This window comes from Zootoca vivipara, chromosome Z1 (genome assembly GCF_965207765.1).
Source record: "Zootoca vivipara chromosome Z1, rZooViv2.hap1.1, whole genome shotgun sequence".
Lineage (NCBI taxonomy): Eukaryota > Metazoa > Chordata > Lepidosauria > Squamata > Lacertidae > Zootoca > Zootoca vivipara.
Window position 1 is genome coordinate 16,193,250 of NC_142583.1, and position 20,000 is coordinate 16,213,249.

The following is a 20,000-nucleotide window of genomic DNA, read 5'->3' on the forward strand; positions in this document are numbered from 1 at the left end:
TATGATTCTATAATTGGTGGGCATTACTGTATTGTCTGATAACTGAGTCTAGGGATCCGCCTTTAAATAGAGAAGGGAATTTAAGATCCAGTAATTTAAGATCAAGTAAGCTAACAAAGTAGAAACATGTTATGTCTGTAGTTAGGAGAGCTCTGCAACTAAAAAAACTTTATATTTTGTTACTTTTATTACCCACATCGACACATTTATTTTATGTAGGCTGTCTTGTTGGCTCATACATTAAAATAAATATTCAAAAGAAACATAGGAAGAATTTAGTAAATACATATGAACAAGTAATTGATAGCTCATGCTTTTAGAAATAAATTACACAGTTTTAGAATTGAAGATAATTACCATGGGATCAAGTACTTTAGTCTGCTGTGGTGAGATTGTAGTTAAGAAATCCTCAATACAGCTGAAATTTCTTTTCAATTAAAGCATATGCTGCAAGTCTATGAAAAGCTGGCAAGACTAAAATACTCATAACCCCATTTGTATTTTTTATGTTAATCACACATTTTCATATAATATGCATAGTATATACAGTACTTATAAGGACAAAGCATTTGTGGGTTAAAAACAGAACCCGCTTGCCCTAAAGGAATCACACATGGTCCTGTTTTCTAGGGTTGTGCATCTGCGCCAGACAAATCTTGGATTCCAGTAAGAATTAGGCTGATTCATACCGATCTGGTATTTGTCTGAACTGGGTCAAGGTGGTCCTAGATCCCCCTGGTTCGGATCCCCCTAAAGTGATATTGAGCTGTCAGAAGGGGGTGGTCAGGTGGCAAGGGAGGGAGAAGGAGACAGTACAGGTTACAGTCTCTGCCTGCATGTCTCCTCCTTCCTTTCCCCCCTGATGCTGACTGAATTGTTTACCGTAATTAGGGCTTTAAATCTTGCTTAAACTTTAGGACTGTGCAAGGCCTCCATTTCAGTCAAGGGCATGAATAGGGCCTGGGTCAGAAAATGACCAGAGCAGAATTGCTAAACTTGAGACCTGAACTGAATTGGGGAATGACTTGCACTGCCCTACGGTTTACCACTTTCCCCCCTCCCTGGAATAAGGGGATGTTTTAGAGCAGGCATGTCAAACCTGCGGCCCTCCAGATGTTTTGGCCTACAACTCCCATGATCCCTAGCTAGCAGGACCAGTGGTTGGGGAAGATGGGAATTGTAGTCCAAAACATCTGGAGGGCCGCAGGTTTGACATGCCTGTTTTAGAGAATGTCAATTTTATTTTTGGAAGAAAGAAAGAAAATAATTTAGAATATGAAACCCAAATAAGTCATTAATCTGTTTACAGTATAGGTTTGAACTTTAAACTGCATAATGCTCTACGTAGAAAACAATGTCTGTCTGGCATTTAAAACGTGTTTTTTTTTAAAAAAAACAATTTCTATTGGTTTTTAAACAAAAACAAATACAAGAACCATTAAGCACTTATCCAGCAGTACATTGAATGGTGTTTGTTCTATCAATTGACTCTAGATATAAACAGTGTTCAAACATATTGCTTAATGTAACCTCTCCACTGAAAATATTGAGCAGTTGATATAACAAGGTCTTGATTTTGGTCATTACCTAATTAAAGAAAGGGGTCCACATTTCTTGGAAATCTGTTTCCACATTTCTGTTTGTTATGCCTTTAATTGCCCTTCTGTGTCTGGTGAGATGCTCAGACATTGCTGTATCCCAGATATTATTTCCCCATATGTTCATTTTAAATATTATTAAGGGGGAAAATAGGTTTGTCTATAGAGCTACAAAGTGGGTTTTAAAAGATACAGGTGGCAATGTACACAATGGAAGGAAAATCAGAACACTGATACCTAGAATTAAACAAACAAAAAACCCTTATCCTCTCCTGCCTTCTATTCTATTGCTTCCGACTACCTGTCTCTTCCAGTAGGTACTGTATAGGATGTTCATTCTTGTTCAGTGAATTTTGTCAGGTTCTCTGGTTTATGTTCTATGATTTTTCTTCCATTCAGGTGTGTTGGGAAAAAAATGCTTACATTCAAATGAAAGCGACTTACTTCACCCTGATGGTGACACTGAAATGCCTGATACTCCTTTTCCAAACATGACTGAAGGTCGTTCAAATGTGGTTCCATCTATGGGGAACAAAATACAGCCACCATCTTGGACCACAAACCCACTATTTCACCTTGATCAGATACATAAAAACTTTAGTATACATAAGGGAGCTGCACAGGTTGCCTCACAAACTCCATCACTGAAAACTAGTCCTACAGGTGAAAAGATTTTGACCAAAGCTCCTGGAGACAACTCCTGGTCATCAACCAATACAGGAGACGAAACCCTACAGTCCACAGACACATCTGTGAAGATCATAGACAAGAATTCATCTTTTTCTATCCTGAAACCTACCAGTCCATCTACTGTGCAGCAAATGGATTTGAAAAAAAGTGAGTTCATATTAATCTGGATCCTTAATTAATTATGATGCAAGAAAAATAATATAATTTTGTGGTGTTATAATTTGCATACTTCCTAAATCAATAGCTACCAAGGAATATCAGTTTGTTCAGGTAATTATCACCATTTTTTTGGGGGGGGGGGGAGTTAAGCTTTTTTGTTACTTTTGCCCAAAGTTGTTGCACAATACGACAAGGGTTGCCATGCGTCTGGAAATTCTTGACATATGGCAGACATATATGTCCTCATCTGGACTTTGTTTAATGTTGAACCATTATTTAGCTGGCTAAATAATTGTTCTGAACATGTGTTATTGAAGATCTCTGCCAGTATGGCAGACTAAGCTCTTTAATCAGAAGCAAATACTGTACAGATCACTGCTTAGCAAGATACATTAAACAAGCAGGGTATGTACATTAAGTACATCATATTGAAGTGATAAGCCTGTTCACTTTTTAAAATTGTCCATTTGTTGACTTGCCTTGTTGGAAGGCTATTGATAATTCTGTAGTCAATAGCTAAAATCCAAGAAAAATAGTCTCATTTAAATCTCATTTGTAATCAGTAGAAGTAGCTGGTTTACAAGCCTTGTTGATTTAAATGGTACTTAAGCACAATTGGTTGGATTGAAGCAGGGGGCTTCTCTTCTCAGATGTGGAGATTTAACTTTTATATGTATCTTGTGCACTTCCTCCATAGTTGTGTGTGTGTGTGTGTGTGTGTGTGTGTGTGTGTGTGTGTGTGTGTAGAGAGAGAGAGAGAATATATTTAAGGACAGCTTTTAGACTTCAGATGGGACATTCTGAAATGCCCTGAAAACTGGAACTGAAAATATCAAACTGAATAAAATATATTTCCTTGTTTTACCTTTCATAGTTTTAGTACATCTAGGTAGTCTACTTAGCATGACAATTATTTATCAGTGACTGTTTTGCTTACACTACATATACCCAGTAAATAAAAGGGGCAAAGTAAGGAACTGCAAACTTAATAAAATAATTTTATAGATGTAAATGTAATATGATGTAAATATCTGATCAAAAACAGATAAAGATAGATAAAATCTGAGTTGTTCTGTAACTTGACCTCGAAACATTACACTAAAGGGAGACTTGGCATGGAAGAGATCAGGGCCAGCTCAAAACAGCAGCCTCACTCTGTCTAAAGGTAGGTTTAGCCCAGGCTGGGATAGTTATGGTTCTAACATGTACACAGAGGGGGGTATATTCTTTTTTAAAGTGATTTTTTAAAAAATTCTCATAAGTTAATTGATATTCCTTCCCTATATCCATTGTGTTACATATACATGCATGGTTGCATACGTACACACATAAATAACTACCAAACAGTTGCTAGCAATTCTCTGTGACCTCTTATTATGCAGCCGCGAGCAGAGGATCCTGGCACCATCCCCATACGGTGCTGGAGCGGTGCCGCTTGGCTTGGGAGTCGCGGGGGGTGGGCTGCCGAGTGTCACCCCCCTTCAGGGTGGCACCTGGGGCAGACCACCCCCATCGCACCCCCTTGCTACACTAGTGATTCCTTCTTGAGATTGTGTATTGCAGGCACATGATTGAGCGTCAGAAGTCAAGTATGAATCAGGTTGTGTAGAGCCAGTAGCCATTTCCGAGATTGCAGACGGTTGCTTTCCAGCAGCCATGAAGACAAAGATGGCTACTGGTTTCCTACATCCTGATATTTTTTCCACACAGTTTTATACCCACATATATGATTGCCTGGGATAATTTAACAGCATGAAAAAGCCCTTGAAGTGCAACAGAGGTACCATTAAAAGCAATTTAATGTAAAGAACAAGAACCCCTTTCAGTCTTGAGCCAATAGTGTTGCATCTATAATTCAACCTGTCTACTCATAATCTTTCACTTTCCTTAATGTTTTCCTTTTCCTTTTCCTGGTGGCTTAGTACATAAACGAAGTGGAATTTAGTTATTCAGCATTATAAAATTGTTGGCAAAGATTATGACCTATAGAGTATAAACTCTTATTTGCTGAGACTTGTGTATGACTGGTTTTTTAAATATAAAAAAAAACCAATTAATTTTTAAAAGACCAAATGTAAGCTTTACTTCTCATGAAAGAAAATCTTTGCCATGGGAAAGTATGAGTAAAATTCAGTTCTGCTGTTCCTCCTGCAGAATGTTTTCTGATCCAGCTGAAGGGGAGGCAATTTTTGCTAATTTCCTCTCTTGCAGCCTCCGTGCCACTTTCCACATTGCTGGAAAAAGATTTTCAGAGGGCACAGAACTGCAGTGGGGAAATTGCTCCCCCTTCTCTTAGGTTAGTGGACACTTCCATTGGATCACAAGTCATTCTACAGTTGGAATGGCAGCACTGGTTTTGCTCCATGTCTGGACTAGAGGCTATGATACGAGAGTGCATTTGTGTTCATTTTATAGTACAGTTGTACCTCAGGTTAAGTACTTAATTGGTTCTGGAAGTCGATACTTACCTTGTTTCTCCGAAGATAAGACTCCGTCTTTTATTTATTTTTCCTAAAAAAAACACACACACTATGGCTTATTTTCAGGGGATGTATTATTTCTTATTAAGTATGGTACAGTTTAACCTACAAGGATCAGATTTAAGGTGCTGGTTTTGACCTTTAAAGCCCTATGCAGCCTAGGACCCTCGTACCTACGGGACCGCTTCCTGGTATGCCCCGCGGAGGACCTTAAGGTCCATAAATAACAATACATTGGAGATCCCGAGCCATAAGGTGGTTAGATTGTGCTCAACTAGGGCCCAGGGCCTTTTCAGTATTGGCCCCAAGTTGGTGGAATGCTCTCTCACAGGAGACTAGGGCCCTGCGGGATTTGACATATTTCCGCAGGGCTTGCAAGACGGAACTGTTCCGCTTAGCCTTTGGCCCGGACTCAGTCTGACCCCTATGTTTTCCTCCTTTATGGTTTTGATATGGGCCTTTTTAAAAATGAGGCTGCATTTAAAATTTTAAATGTAAATTGTATTTTAACCTGTATTTTAATTAATTGTTTTTCTTTCTTTATGTCTTATTGTAATTTTACTGGTGTCAGCCGCCCTGAGCCCGGTTTCGACTGGGGAGGGCAGGGTATAAATAAATTATTATTATTATTATTATTATTATTATTATTATTATTATTAGGTTAAGCTGCCTATCACTATGGCTTATTTTTGGGGTATGGCTTATATTCCTTGAATGCTTAAAAATCCTGCTATGACTTATTTTATGGCTACGTCTTATTTTCGGAGAAACAGGGTAACCTGAAGCGTACTTAACCTTAAGCGAACTTTCTCATTGAAAGTAATGGAAAGTGGATTAATCTGTTCCAAACGGGTCCGCAAAGTACTTAAATTGAAAGTACTCAACCTGAAGCGTACTTAACCCGAGGTATGACTGTATAGCTTATTGGCTGTCATAACTGATCTAACAGCCTGTCATGCTTTGCTCTGAAAAAGTATTTCCAGAAAGAAGCAAATGATATGAAAGAAAATAGTTTCCGATTCTAACAGAGGAACTGAAATGCATACACATTCAAAAATAGTTTTGGTATTTTTGCAAACACCTTTTTAACCAGACACACAGTTTATGTGTTAAAAAAATCTGATCGTGGGAAAAGATCATTGTGTTTCCATAGAACACATAGGCAGCATAGAAACGCTATAAATAAATTAAAATGAATATAATCTCAAGAGAATATAAGATATTGCCTCATCAAATGGAGCTTTGGATGGGTTGTACCAAATGCTGCTTCGGCATTCTTTGTTACTATAATTTTACACCAAAAGGGAAGATAAGCTGGCACTAGTGATATAAAAGTTGGTTTAAGATTTACTTTATATGTGAAGAAAGTATTTTTAAATGACACCAGGGAGGTGGTGGTTTGGTGAAAAGTTGTGGTGTGTGTTTGATTTTTGCATTATCAGGATGTTAGTCATGTGACAGATTATTTGATAATTTGATATTGCAGATCAGAAGACACCTGGATTGTTGGTGGTAGAGACTTTTAGGCAGCCTCTAAACTTAGTATTTCTGCAGAACAGATTCAAGTGCATACTGAAACTTTAGGATTGCACAGTTACAGAAGATTGGAAAGTGATGGGGAAATTTATTGAGAAGTGTGAGATGAATAAATTGGAAGACACAAACACCCCACAAGAAAATCAGGATGAATGTTAATTGTCATGTAACCACCCTACAAACAAAGCAGAACAAATGCTCAATAAAGAGCAGATATAGTCTAACCTTCATGTAAGCTTTGTGCAAGCAGGGCTTTTTTCCAGCCAGAACTTGTCAAAACTCAGTTCTGGCACCTCTCAGGTGAGTGCTGTTGCCATTATACGAGAACAAGGGAAGCCTTCATGGTGAGTTCCGGCACCTCTTTTTCTAGAAATATAGCACTGTGTACAAGCAAATCAGGGTGTAAAGGTAAAGGGGGCCCCTGACCATTAGGTCCAGTCGCGACCGACTGGGGTTGCGGTGCTCATCTCGCGTTATTGGCCAAGGGAGCTGGTGTACAGCTTCCAGGTCATGTGGCCAGCATGACAAAGCCGCTTCTGGCGAACCGGAGCAGCACACAGAAACACCATTTACCTTCCCGCTGTAGCAGTGCCTTTCTATCTACTTGCACTTTGACGTGCTTTCAAACTGCTAGGTTGGCAGGAACTGGGGGTGACTCCCTAAATTGATTGTTTGGAGAAGTTCTTTGGCTGCATCTATACTACAAATATATTCTGGTTTTGTACCAGTTTAGCTATTTACTCCCCAATAATCATGAGGACTATAGTTTGGTGAGGACCAAACTGAAAGGGGAATAGATGACATTCCCTATTCAGAAATGGTGTTTTCAGAATTCTGAAGTGAAGAAGGAATGACTATTGGAAACATGGGCGTACCCAGCACGGGGCAAGTGAGGGCAGCTGCCCTTACCTAGAAGCAGGGCCGGCGGGGTTGGTGGGCAGAGGTGGAGGCGGAGCACAGCCCGGCGGAGCGCGGGTTCGGCGTTCCCGCCCGCCGCGCTGCGCCCTCCAGCTTCCCGAGAGGTGGCCGAGCTCCGTGCTACAGCCTGCCCTCGGCCTCCCTCCACCGCATGGTTTCCCCGCGGCCGCCAGGTGCGCCACTGACGCTGCCGCGCTCCTTAGGAGCTGGGAGGGAGCGCGGCTGCTTCCACCCCGGGCTTGCTGGTGGGGCCGTCGGCGCTGCGGCGTCTCTGTAGTTGCCAGAGGCCGCGCTCCAGGGCGCCTGCCCTGGGCCTCCCTCCTCTGCATGCTTCACCTGTGGCTGCCAGGTGCACCGCCAGTGCTCCTGCACTCCTTGGGAGCTCGGCAGGAGCTGGGAGGGAGCGCGGCTGCTTCCGCCCCGGGCTTGCTGGCGGGGCCGTCGGCGCTGCAGCGCTGTCTGTTATTGCCAGCAGCCATGCTCCTGGGCGCCTGCCCTCCACCGCGTGGTTCACCTGCGGCTGCCAGGTGTGATGTCGCCGCGCCCGCCAGGAGTGCTGCCGCCACCGCGATCTTTAGCGATCGCTGGCACCCACGGAAGAGGAGGCCCCAAGCCTGACGCCCCGGCGGAGGGAGAAGAGAGAGTTGCCTCAGCGCTCACTTCCAGGCCGCCTCTGTCGGCGGAGAAGGCCGCCCGCCGCCCCCAGAAAGGCTTCCTCTTGAGGAGGAAGGCGCCGGGCAGGGAGGAGGAGGAGGAGGAGGCCGGGCTGGGATCTAGAAGGAGAGCCAGGCGCTGCGAGGATACGTTATTTTTATTATTTTCATTTTTATTCTTACGTCATCATCACCATCATCATCATTCTCTGTAGCCCCGCCCACGTTCCCACTTTGTGGCCCCTCCCCTCCCGTGCCTTGCCCCCCCCTAGTTTTGATCCTGGGTACGCCCCTGATTGGAAAGTAATACTTTTGTCCCTATGAGGCATGTGTACAGTTCATCTTAGCTTCTGGCCAATAATATTTTTGGAAAATCCTAGACAAGAGGATTCCCAATTGTTTCCAATGAGGGTCAATACAACATGGCTCAGTTTAAGAAATGGGAATTGTGTTTGTGTGTGTAATGCCACATAAAACTTCAGTAATTTATTCCAAAGATTTAGCCACTCCATTATTGAACATTATATAAAATAAATTGGGTTAGCCCTAGAGCTTATCCAGACAGAAGTATCACCCAGTAGTCTGCAAAATGGGGTTACAAGCTCATTGGATGGAATCAAAATTAATGGGGATAATCCTGTGCATAGTTTTATGTTTAGACAGTATTTCAAGAATGGGCTGGACCAATGTACGCTTGCACCAAGTATGGCGTTTCTGGATATTAATTAGACATGACTGGCAAATGTCCATTAGACACTATTCTTTATCTCCTCTGTGTGGTGGTTGTGGAGCCTCAGGTTATGCAGTGGAAAACCCTGCTCTTCCCAGCTGCTGTTCTAACCTCTCAAGAGAAGGGATTTTGAACAGCACATTGCTAGAATATCTTAATAGCCAAAGTGTGGGGCCTTATAGTGGAAGAGGTGGTCTCTGAGAATTTATTTGCAAAAATGTGCAACATATACAGTAGTATGAAATTGGTTGTTTAAATATATTAATAGAGGCAAAACATGTTGCAACAAATATTGTATCCATGTGTTAGGAATAGCATTGGGGAACCCTTGCATTGTAAATGCAAGGAACTGCAAAAGCTAAGTGATGTTATTATAAGTTGTTTATTTAATTAAGAGACTGTAATATGTTGTGGAAACTTGGACATAAATTAGAGGGAAGATAAAAGAAAGGAACACTGAAAGGAAAATTTAGTTAAGTTATCACTTTAAAAATTAATAGAATTTCCTACATGCAGCGTAAGAAAAACTCTTGAAAGCAATCAGTGGGAGTCTGCAACTTATGACAAGGATTGTTTAAACCCTGAAATGTTAGATGCTTCTAATTAACACATTGATTCCAACAGGCCTTACTTCTGAGTAGACATTTATAGAATTGTGCTAGCAATGAATTTTTAACATGACCTACAAAGGCATGACCTACAGAGGTCAGAAATATGTACAAATACAAGAATGGGAGATGCTAAAAGAAAGCAGAATTTCATAGTCTGAAAATAAATGCTGTCGATAGGTACTCAAAGTAAACAAGAAAATTAACACCAGCTCCCACAAGAGGTAGTGAACACTCCTTCCTTGGAGGTTTTTAAGCAGAGGATGGATGGCCATCTGTCGAATGCTTTAGCTGAGATTCCTGCATTGCAGGGGGTTGGAGTAGATGACCCTTGATCTCTTCCAACTCTTAAGATTCTATGATTCTATGAACAGTGCACTCCTATGTATATCTGCTCATCAAGTGCAGTGGGACTTTCTCCCAGGCAGAAAGTCCCAGGCATCAGATTGCAGTGTGACTCAGACAAGTTCTGACAGATAAGATCAATTTCTAAATTATGAAGGAAGGACTTCATTGGCAAATGACACCAGCTAGGTTAATTAACTGCGGGAGGCAGTAGAAGACAAACTGTGGGAGGCAGTGGAAGACAGGAGTGCCTGGCGTGCTCTGGTCCATGGGGTCATGAAGAGTCGGACACGACTAAACGACTAAACAACAACAAAGGTTAATTAAAATATACCCAGAAACTACAGATCATTGTTGGAAATGTAAAATACCGGGGGGGGGGGGGTTATTCCATATTATGTGATATTATGTGGTCATATACAAAGACCTAGATATTTTGGAATTTAGTATTATCAGAAATAAAAAATATAATGTGCTGCAACTTCCCAAGAGAACTAATGATAATATTATCTGGATATCGCCGGGGGGGGGGGGGGGATACCAGAAGATATAGATATGACAACTTATTTGTAAATGGCTACTATAAACATAATATTTCAGAACTAGAAAAGTACCACCTCTTTGCCTAACAAAAGTATGGGATGTGGTGCATATGGTAAAATTAACAAATCTGGTTAAAATGAGAGAGAGTAGCTGGGACGAATAAGCCTCTCACTTTCCGTCTTATAACTTTGACCTCTCAATTATTACAAGCCCTAACAGGGATTTCTGAGGTAACTCAAACCTCCCACTTATCCCTCTAGCCTTTCTTTAAACCCTCTAGCACTCGTGGGTTTTCAAAAATAAAAGAGAGTCCTCTTCCAGCCTAAACGTGACCAGGTACCTATATAGACTTGGGGCTATAAGTAAGACTGTTCCTCACTTCACTAGAAACTCCCTCACTGTAAAGCTAGCCTCCTTCCTGAGGTAACTTTATTATCACTCAGAACCTGTCTCCTCCCTTAGCCCCCCCCCCTTTCTTGGTGCACTCTCAGCCACAAACTAACCTTTCTCCTCTAAAAGGCAGTTTTGACAGTTTAAAAGAGTTCCCCACCAACTGGGTTCCTGGATACCTTAGCTGGAAAATGAAATAGACGATTACTGGTATGACACTTTAAAGATGGTTATTTATTGGCTTGAATCTTAATGGTTGCTTTCTGGTAACATTGGTACAAACTTAATTTCACAGGTAACGTTCTTGGTAAACAAATAAACAGAATACCTATCAACTACTACATCTACTCTAAATCTACCTTCTCCACAACCACCCAAGCTCCCACACAAAAAACCCCAACCGCCAACTGACATAACTGTTCCCCTTTCCATTTAAACCCCATGCAGGCCACGCCTCCCATGGAATGTTGCTGCCAGTTAACCAGGAGTCTGGGTTAACCCTTCGATAGGTTGGTTGCAAAACAAAAACATAACATAACAGTTTCAAATTCGCCACATGAGATTTTTTTTTAATAGAAAAAATGGAGTTTGTTTTTTATATTGGAACAATAAAGTACAAGACTCAGTGAATTCATACTATTTGTTGGGGAAATTTTAAGAGTACAAAGTATAGATGAAATAATTGAGCTGGAAAGGATTATTATTATTAGGTTCTTTTTTCCTCTTTAAATGGTTAATGATGTAATTACTGGATATTAAAACTGTATATATGAATAATATATTGTGGGAATTGCATAGTATTAATTATAGTTCTATACTACTGTAGCATATTGTACATTTCTGTATTCTTATAAAGAATAATAACTACTCTGAATAAACTAAAATGAAGGAAGAACCAACCAATGTTAATCTTGAGTCTGTTTAGGCAGGCTGCAATCCAATACACCCATTGAACTCAGTGTTGTGTTGTAAGTAGGGTTGGAGGGTTGGAAAACAAGGAAAATCCCATATTTGGAATCACAAAGAAAGGGATTGAAAGGAAAACTGCTAATATATAATAATATATTTATGTAAATCCATGGTGTGGCTGAATTTAGTGAACTGGGAAAGCATAGTGCTAGAGAAGGTGTAGAAAACAGTATTCAAATAATGTAGTGATTTGAGCATTTCCCCTTTGACGAAAGGAGAAAACACTTGAAACTTTTTTAGAAAAAAGGTGGCAAAGGAAAAAAAAACTAGGTAATAAAACTCTTCATAGTGTGGAGCAACACCTCCCCCCCTTTAATTATAATACTAGAAGTCAAGTTCTCCCAATGAAATTAATGTACCAGGACAGACAAATGAAATGACTTCTTCACACAATGCATATTACAGTATATTTAATTTATGGAATTCACTGCCATATGATGTGGTGATGTCCAGTGGCCTTGATGACTTGAAAAGAATTTTGGAGAGATTCACAGAGTCTCTAAAATTCTGAATGCCAGCTGTTGAAGGAAAGACAAGAGAGAGGGATGTTGCTCCATGTGCCCAGGGGCAAAATGGGTGTTGGCAGGGTGTAGAGTGGGCAACAGTATATCAAAAAGAAGAAAATGTAGATGAGGTTTGAAGTGAGAAAAACAACAGCAGAGAAAACAAGAAGAAAAGAGGCAACTAATTTATTTGACCTATTCAGCCAATTTCTGCTTTGTAGTACTGTACAATAATGTTGTTCATCCCCCACATATGTTCTTGTTTCACAGGTTCCTGCATAAGTATCACCTACAGCCAGTGCCAAATGCTGCCATATAACCGCACCACTTTAACACCAGTCCTTTCCATTGTCAAAAGCATTGAAATGGAAAAATTTCTCAAGTTCTTCGGTTATCTCAACCGCCTCAGCTGCTATCAACACATCATGCTGTTCGGCTGTAGCCTTGCTCTTCCTGAGTGCATCAGTGATGGTGATGACAGGTATTTGGGAACAAAAATGGGGTGATTAGAACTAGCTACAACCAAATACAGTATTGAATCATGGCAATGCAGCCTAGAGTTAAACCATATGGCCTTTTTGATTGAAATAATTTAGCTGTGGATGGCAGTCTCCAACAGATTTTTGCCAAGCTAAACGAGCTCAAGGGAACAAGCTGTAATGTATTACTCGGGGACAACTAAATAGCATTCTTATACTGTAACAGTTTGAACACATTAACTCTTGTGAATGATTTTGTTATAGATTATGGGCCAGTTGGATGCGTCTTAATCCACATTTAATTTGGTGGCAGAATTCATTATGCAGCATTTTGAAATGTCCTGTGAAAGCATTTGTCCTTTCCCCCAGAAAATACAGCTCACCTTAAACGTAAATGAATTCTTACCTATCTGAGGTAGTTTTTGCCTGATGTGTTGTACTTTGAGTAGCTTTATGCAAGGTATACATTCCATTTCTCCCATCAGTAGCCCTATGCAGCTGAATATTTGGTGGTTTCTATAGTCCTAGATCAGGCATAGGCAACCTTGGCTCTCCAGATGTTTTGGAACTACAACTCCCATGATCCCTGACCACTGGCCCTATTAGCTAGGGATCATGGGAGTTGTAGTTCCAAAACGTCTGGAGAGCCAAGGTTGCCTATGCCTGTCCTAGATCATGCATGTGGTTTTTAGGCTCTGTGGCGAGGTTTCAGTGGAGCCTGCTACTGCCATCACCTCCACACATTATTTCACCCTGTATGAATACCTTATGTATTCCAGCAAAAGAAGGTTACGGTAAGTTTTCCATCCGTGTAGCCAATAAAGACACAGACTTGTTTGTGTAGGGGAACCCTACACTTGTTATGTTCACATAATTGTGCTTTTCAGATTAATAAGGACACTTGAAAAAAATACTGTGTTTTGTGTTGACACCAGGAGATACGTTATAATATTGAAGATTATGATTTCTCAAGTCTTAAGCAGAACTAGCAGGCTTATACATATTGCCATAGGGGGCAGAAGTCTGGACAATTGCTGGAACGAAGGGAGAGAACAACAGCAGGATGAATGTGAGCCAAGAGGTCACCCACATGTCCTGAGGCTTAGCCTCCGTACCTTACTCTCCCCAATTTCCTTTCCTTCCCAGTGCCAGGGAGTCATCTTGGGGAGGCAGGAAAGTGCAGCATGGCCCTTGGCCATGTGCAGAGTGTGCCAGCACCAGCCAATCCCCCCCCCGCCATAGAAGGTTCTCTGAAACTCCTCTCTTCTTTCCCTCCTCTGGCTCACCTCTGCAGCCTCCTTGGGCTGCTTCTGACACAGATCTCCCCCACTTTAGCCTGCTGCTGGGCACCTCCCTTTTGTCTGCTACAGCTCCATGCTGTGCCATGGCCCAGGGTGATGGTGGCTCCACCTCTTCCTCTCTTGGAGATAGGAGGTTGCTAGAGAGGCAAGGAGGCGAGTTGTTCCAGTTTTCCTGGGCTTCTGGTTCCATTGGATGCCACCAGGACTTGAGTGCACCAAGCCAGCCCTGTGGTTCATGGGTTATTGAGCCAGGCTGGCTCTGCAAGCGTGGACAGCATTAAGTGGGAAAACTCTTTCTCCCCTTCTGTCCTGTGCAGGCTTCCTTTTCTTGGTGGTGGCAGTGACAAAAGGGATGATGAAGAGGCGAAAGACTATTCATGTTTCCCTGCCGCTGCCACCACCACCACTGAGAGAAGGAAGGCCTTCTTTGTGTCTTGGGACACAAAGGGGAGAAATACTTTGTCATTGGGGCAGGGTGCTGTTTGTTTCCCCTCTCACCTGTCACCTGGGGCACGTATCCCCTCTTGCCTCCCCTTGAGCCATGTATGCAGGCTTGCAATTCTAATAGGGGCAGGTGGAAAAGGAAAGAAGTGGGTAAGGTGGGACAGCAAGAGAAAATAGATTGCTAAATTTTAATAATTGGAAAAGTTACATGAAAATGGATATTATTTGAGGCACTTGTTAAAGAGCAGAAGGGTTGAATCAAATGATACTCTGGAGCCAATGAGTTCCAGAGATAAAGTACTGCCAAAGCAAATAAGCAGAGGCATGAGAAAAACAGATGTAATATTTGATCTAAGTAAGAGATTAGTACCAGAGGAACATAGAGCTCTAGGAGGAGTATAAAGATTAAACAAGAAATACAAAAAGGAGGTTCAAACATTTAGAAGTACAAAGTAAGAAATTTAAGTGAATGTGATGAAGGCAAGAATCCAGTGCAAAGAGAAAAGAAGGAGAAAATCACGATCATTTTTACAGACAAGAGAGTGAGATGAGCTGTATAGTAAAGGATGATGGATACCTGATTTTGAAAGGGCTTGGATCTGCAATGAAAAAAGAGAGTCAAATAATGGTATTGATTCTGGTTACTCTTTGAGGCACCTTGATGTTACAGTCAACAAGTGATGAACATGTATGTGTGGATGAACCTTTATTTTAATGAGCCTCATGCATACCTATAGACTTAGAAAGTTTTTCTAAGGAAGTCTAATAATGTATCCACCGCACCACACTAGCAAACATAATTCATCAAATTCTCCGATGTATTTCCAATCAACCTTATTCACTATTTAGGCTGCAGTTACCTGAGAGTAAACAAAACTTAATTCAGTTGGATTTACTTCTTCTATGAATGATAATTTTTACTTCTTCCATGAATGATAATCCATATTCATAGGATTAAAGATGAAACATTGGGTTTTGTACCTAAGGCCTAATGTTTGTCCTGCCCCCATCTCCAGTGGTTTCCAAATTAGGTTTCCAGATCAGGGTGCTGGCTGCTTTTCTTATTTCAAGGCTATTAAAATTATATTTAAATAAGCTAAAATAAATAAATGTTAATGATTATAGTTTTCCACATTGTGAATTTTACCGGTAGTTGCTGCAGGTGTGCTGGTATATCTGAGTGGAAATCAATTCAGAGTGAAGAAATCTCTTCATTCACAGAGTGATTAGCATTGATTCACACATAATGTTTCCATGTGATTACACACTAAATCATATGTAGTGCTCATTTGTGCAATCTCGGTGATTGCATAAAGATGGCAAGTACAGGTACATAGGTGTATCATATAAAACCACATTTGACAGCCCTCTGTGCCACCATTAGCTCCTGTGGTACTCAGACCCACTAAGCATGGTTGATCACTGAATATACTCAAGTGATGATGTCCTCTCCGTGTGGCAGCTGTGGAAAAATATATAGTCTGCCCACATGGAATGTGATTGCTTTGTTTCTCTTCAAATCGTATAAATCTTGTGTATCATGTATTTGGCGTGAATAGTGACAATTATCAGAACTCGTTTCCTATGTCCAAGCCTTTTTGTGATTTATATTTATGTGCGTGTGCTTTGTTTTAGTGCATTAGTAGTTGAACACTTCTTTGTTGCACCACTCCAGTATGGGAGTGCTCATCAAGACATGAAAAAGAAGTGACAGACACCAGCAAGGTCACCCTCTCCCACTTGCCCAAAGCAATGTCCCATCATTTTATGAGGTTAATTCATTTAGTTGTTTAAAGGCATGTTTGCAACTTCTTGTCACTGTTCATCTACACAATCCCTAATATACCTTATGTTGTAACAAAATGAAGAGATAGTAAGCTATTTTATTCCATTTTTTCATAAAATACTCTTGCAATTTTTCGACATAAAATGTCTAAATGTTCACCTACCGGTAGTTGCCAAACATTTGGAGTATGATTATATTTGGTTTCAGTTTTTTTTATACTAGACAATTACCTAATTGTTGTTTTTAGTAATTGTATTCAGTAAAGACTGCTTACCTCATTTGGGGACAGTGGCACAGCACGGTGAGCCACAGGGAAGTCTGGGGACCCCTGTTCTAGTCACTGGAAGTGTCTGTAGAAAGAATAGCTCTCACTAAATGGAGTTTAGAAACCAATGCATTTCATTTGATACAGCAGGTGAAAAGTGTTTTTTGTTGGGTTTGGGGGGGGGCAATTTCAGTCATCCAGGTGTGTTTCAAACTAAATTAACTATATTTGGGAGGTCAGGATGAGCTAGTCTGATATTCATATTTCCTGCAGAGTGCACCTGGCAATTCTGCCTTTAAATAGACCCCTTGATTACAAGGTTATCACTGCTGATTGGGGTAAATGTTTTTATGAGATAATGCAGGCCAGTAAATCTTCCATTTTGTAATGCAACTGATTAGGGACTAGGGAGCAAATGTTATAAAAAAAAGCAAGCTCTGCTAGAAAGGAATTTAAGTACATGTTCCATGGAAATGAAACGGTTGGGGGGGGGGGGGCTGCTCTGTGAACAAGCTGCACTGTTCTGTGACACAGATCCAAACTTGCTTGTGGCCTGTGCCTGGAAGAAAAACATCAACATGAAGCAGTAATCTCAACCATTCCAGTGGGCACATAGCACTTGTATGCAGATGATTGCCAGAAACCCAGTGATTTTATGTGGGCTGGTGGAAGGCCTGACTGGAGGGCTATGCCTATGCAGAAGGAATGCGAAGCAAATTTTCTAGCCTTGAGGCCACATTCCATAATGGCTTTTCTGAGAACTGCAGTGAACTGGTATCTGGATAAGTAGGTGCCATCCTTATAAATGAGTAGTGGAACTTCTGAAAGGCAGGGAGGGACCTTTTCCTAATGTGGCTCCTTTCCCTAACTGATTTGTCTTGGAGAAGCGCATCAATCGTGGCTGGCATTTAAAGGGTCCTGGCTCCTCCCGCCAAAAGCCATGTTTGGCCAATTCAAACAACATTTAATAGGCTGTCCCGAAAGGCCAAGGCTATGTGGGTGATGGAATGCCCTCTCGCCCCAACTCAGCTCAATGAGGCTACACAAGGTCGCAACTGCCACTGTCTCTAAAGAAGGTAAGTGAACTTTCTGTTGGTGGATATTTGAGGGGAGGCTAGTTGATCAAAGGTAAGCTGTACTCTTTCCTCTGCAGTGAACTTTGGGGTGAGGTGGTGGAAAAGGGCATGAGTAATAGAATCACTCCCTCTCCTCTTCCCTGATCCCCATCTATTCCAGAGTAGGGATGGGGAAGAAATTCAATTCCGTTTGCATTTAAAGTCAAATTTATCAATTTTGTACTTTCTGAAACATAGTCATTCTTTGAAATCTACTTCTCCAACCGACCAACCCAGAGTTGCTGGGGCAGATGGGGGAAGGTACAAATAATAAAATTCCATTAGGAGAAATGTGTGCCAAAATGGCTAGGAATTTTCATGAGAATTTAAAAAAAAGAAATTTTGCAAATTTCTGCAGAAATGTGGAGAACCAAATTTAAGATTTGTAAAATGAGAAACTGAAAGAAATTGCCACACTAATTTCAGAGTACCCAGTGGGCTTTTTACAGATAATTTCCATGCTGCTCTTGTGGATGTGACAGCATGCACACAATTAAGAGACAGGAAATCATTAGGACCGAGGTATTTTTTGAGAAAGCTCATGTGGTACAGCTCCGGCAGTCATAGCCCAACTCTCCTGACCCAAGTCTGATAGTCAGTCCACTGAACTACATTGTGCTTTATGAAAGCACTGTAAGTATGAAAGTTTTCTGTAAGTATGAAAGACAGAAAACACGGAGCAGAATTGATGGCATTCTGAAATACTTTTCTCTTGTACAGAAAAACTATGATAGGCCAGCTATTCCTGATCATTCTGGTTAGAGTCAGCTGCTGAATATTAGAAATGTATTTTCTATGTCCTCACACCTGGCTTTCTGCAATTAACTTGATTCCTCTTAAATATGAGGACAGAAAACATTCAATGAGCCGGCATGAGGTCATTTGGCCGAGAAGCAGACAATGATAACTGGTGGCACTCTTTTAGTTATTAAACTCTGAACAAATGGCAATAATTAGTGTTAACAATGTTCAGTTTGAACAAGAAATTACTTCAGGTATTTAGGAATGTCAACACAGTACAGCTTTAAAAACTCTTGTCCAGACTTAACAGCAGGCTTCTAAACTTTCAAGCTGTGAAATACGCACCCTAGCATTGCCACATTTTACACACTGAAATACTATATACAATGCGCATCAAACACATCCCCTCTATTTTTCATCTATTTCTGTCCAGAATTTGCTGATTGCAGTGTTGTCAACTTCAGTTAGCAGCCTCATTCTCATAGTACAGTATGTGTTTCGACTGATGGAGGCTGTGTACACACCACACTTTTAAAGCACATTTGAAGCACATCCTTCCCCTCAAAGAATTCTGGACACTGTAGTTTACCCCTTCCCAGCAACCTTTAACAACCGTCAGAGCTCAGAATCCTCTGAGGGAAATAATGTGTGTAGGAGTGAGGTTCATGCTTGCTGGTTCAGCCCCAAGCAATCTGCATACAGTAGGTGTAAAAGGTTTTGTGTGGTTTTTTTAAAAAAAAGTACAGTGGTACAGTTGTACGCACATATGGTATTCCATGTGATTGGAAACCCTGCATGATCTTGAATCCAGTCCTTTTAAGCACCTGCCGAATTCATGGAAGTTGATAACAAGGGCCAGAAGATCCCACTGGGCATCAGTGCACATGCAGAACACATAGTCAAACTCAGACTATGTCCCCATCAAGGTAACATTCTTGTGACAATGTTTATGATGGAATGAGCAGTGTGAAAATGTGTTACGAGAATAGTGCATTACGGTTATACTATACCAGTGTTGAATATGAAAGAGCAAGCATTTCAGATAAAGAATAGTTAGTGTACTACCGTTTTGGAGACCTTGGATGATCTAGCACAGGGGTCAGCAAACGTTTTCAGCAGGGGGCCCAGTCCACTGTCCCTCAGACCTTGGGGGGGGGGGTAGACTATATTTTGATAAAAAAAAACACTAATTCCTATACCCCACAAATAACCCAGAGATGCATTTTAAATAAAAGCACGCATTCTACTCATGTAAAAACACCAGGCAGGCCCCATAAATAACCCAGAGATGCATCCTATATAATAAAGTCCAAGTGTCCCTGCGTCCAAGTTTTTCCGTGTGTCCCTGGGTCACTGCGCATGGGCCCCAGGGACACAGGGATTGGACAGCAGAGACTGCACGCGCTCTCTCCCCCCCCCTGCCTCCTCCAACCGCCGCTCCCGGCCGGACACCACCTCACTGCAGGGCACGTCAGGGAAGCGAGGGTGGAGGCCGGTGGAGGCCCCCTCCTCACAACCCTCCCTGGCCCGTAAGAGGAGCGGCGGGAGGCCGCGAAGCAGCGGCGGCGAGGTAGGCATTTGTGTCCCCCGTCCTTCTTGTGCTTTCTCCTCCTCTGTTCCTGCCCCCCTGCCGCCGACAACAAGGACAGGTCCCAGGCTTCGGAGAAGCGCTGCACAAGCGCTTCTCTGAACCCCGGGATGTCTCCTTCCTCTCGACGGCTGGGGGAGAGGAATGGAGCAGGAGAAA

At 41.6% G+C, this 20,000-nt stretch overlaps 1 protein-coding gene across 3 annotated transcripts in view; it reads left to right on the forward strand.

Annotated features, from left to right (window-relative positions):
* The window catches only part of CORIN (corin, serine peptidase), a 142,690-nt gene that overhangs the window by 29,189 nt on the left and 93,501 nt on the right, over positions 1–20,000 (forward strand). For all 3 annotated transcript variants that reach the window (XM_088660908.1, XM_035112248.3, XM_088660909.1), the window contains 2 exons: positions 1,998–2,435; positions 12,393–12,603. In XM_088660908.1, the coding sequence (XP_088517034.1) occupies positions 1,998–2,435; positions 12,393–12,603 (649 nt within the window). The remainder of the gene's footprint in view (positions 1–1,997; positions 2,436–12,392; positions 12,604–20,000) is intronic.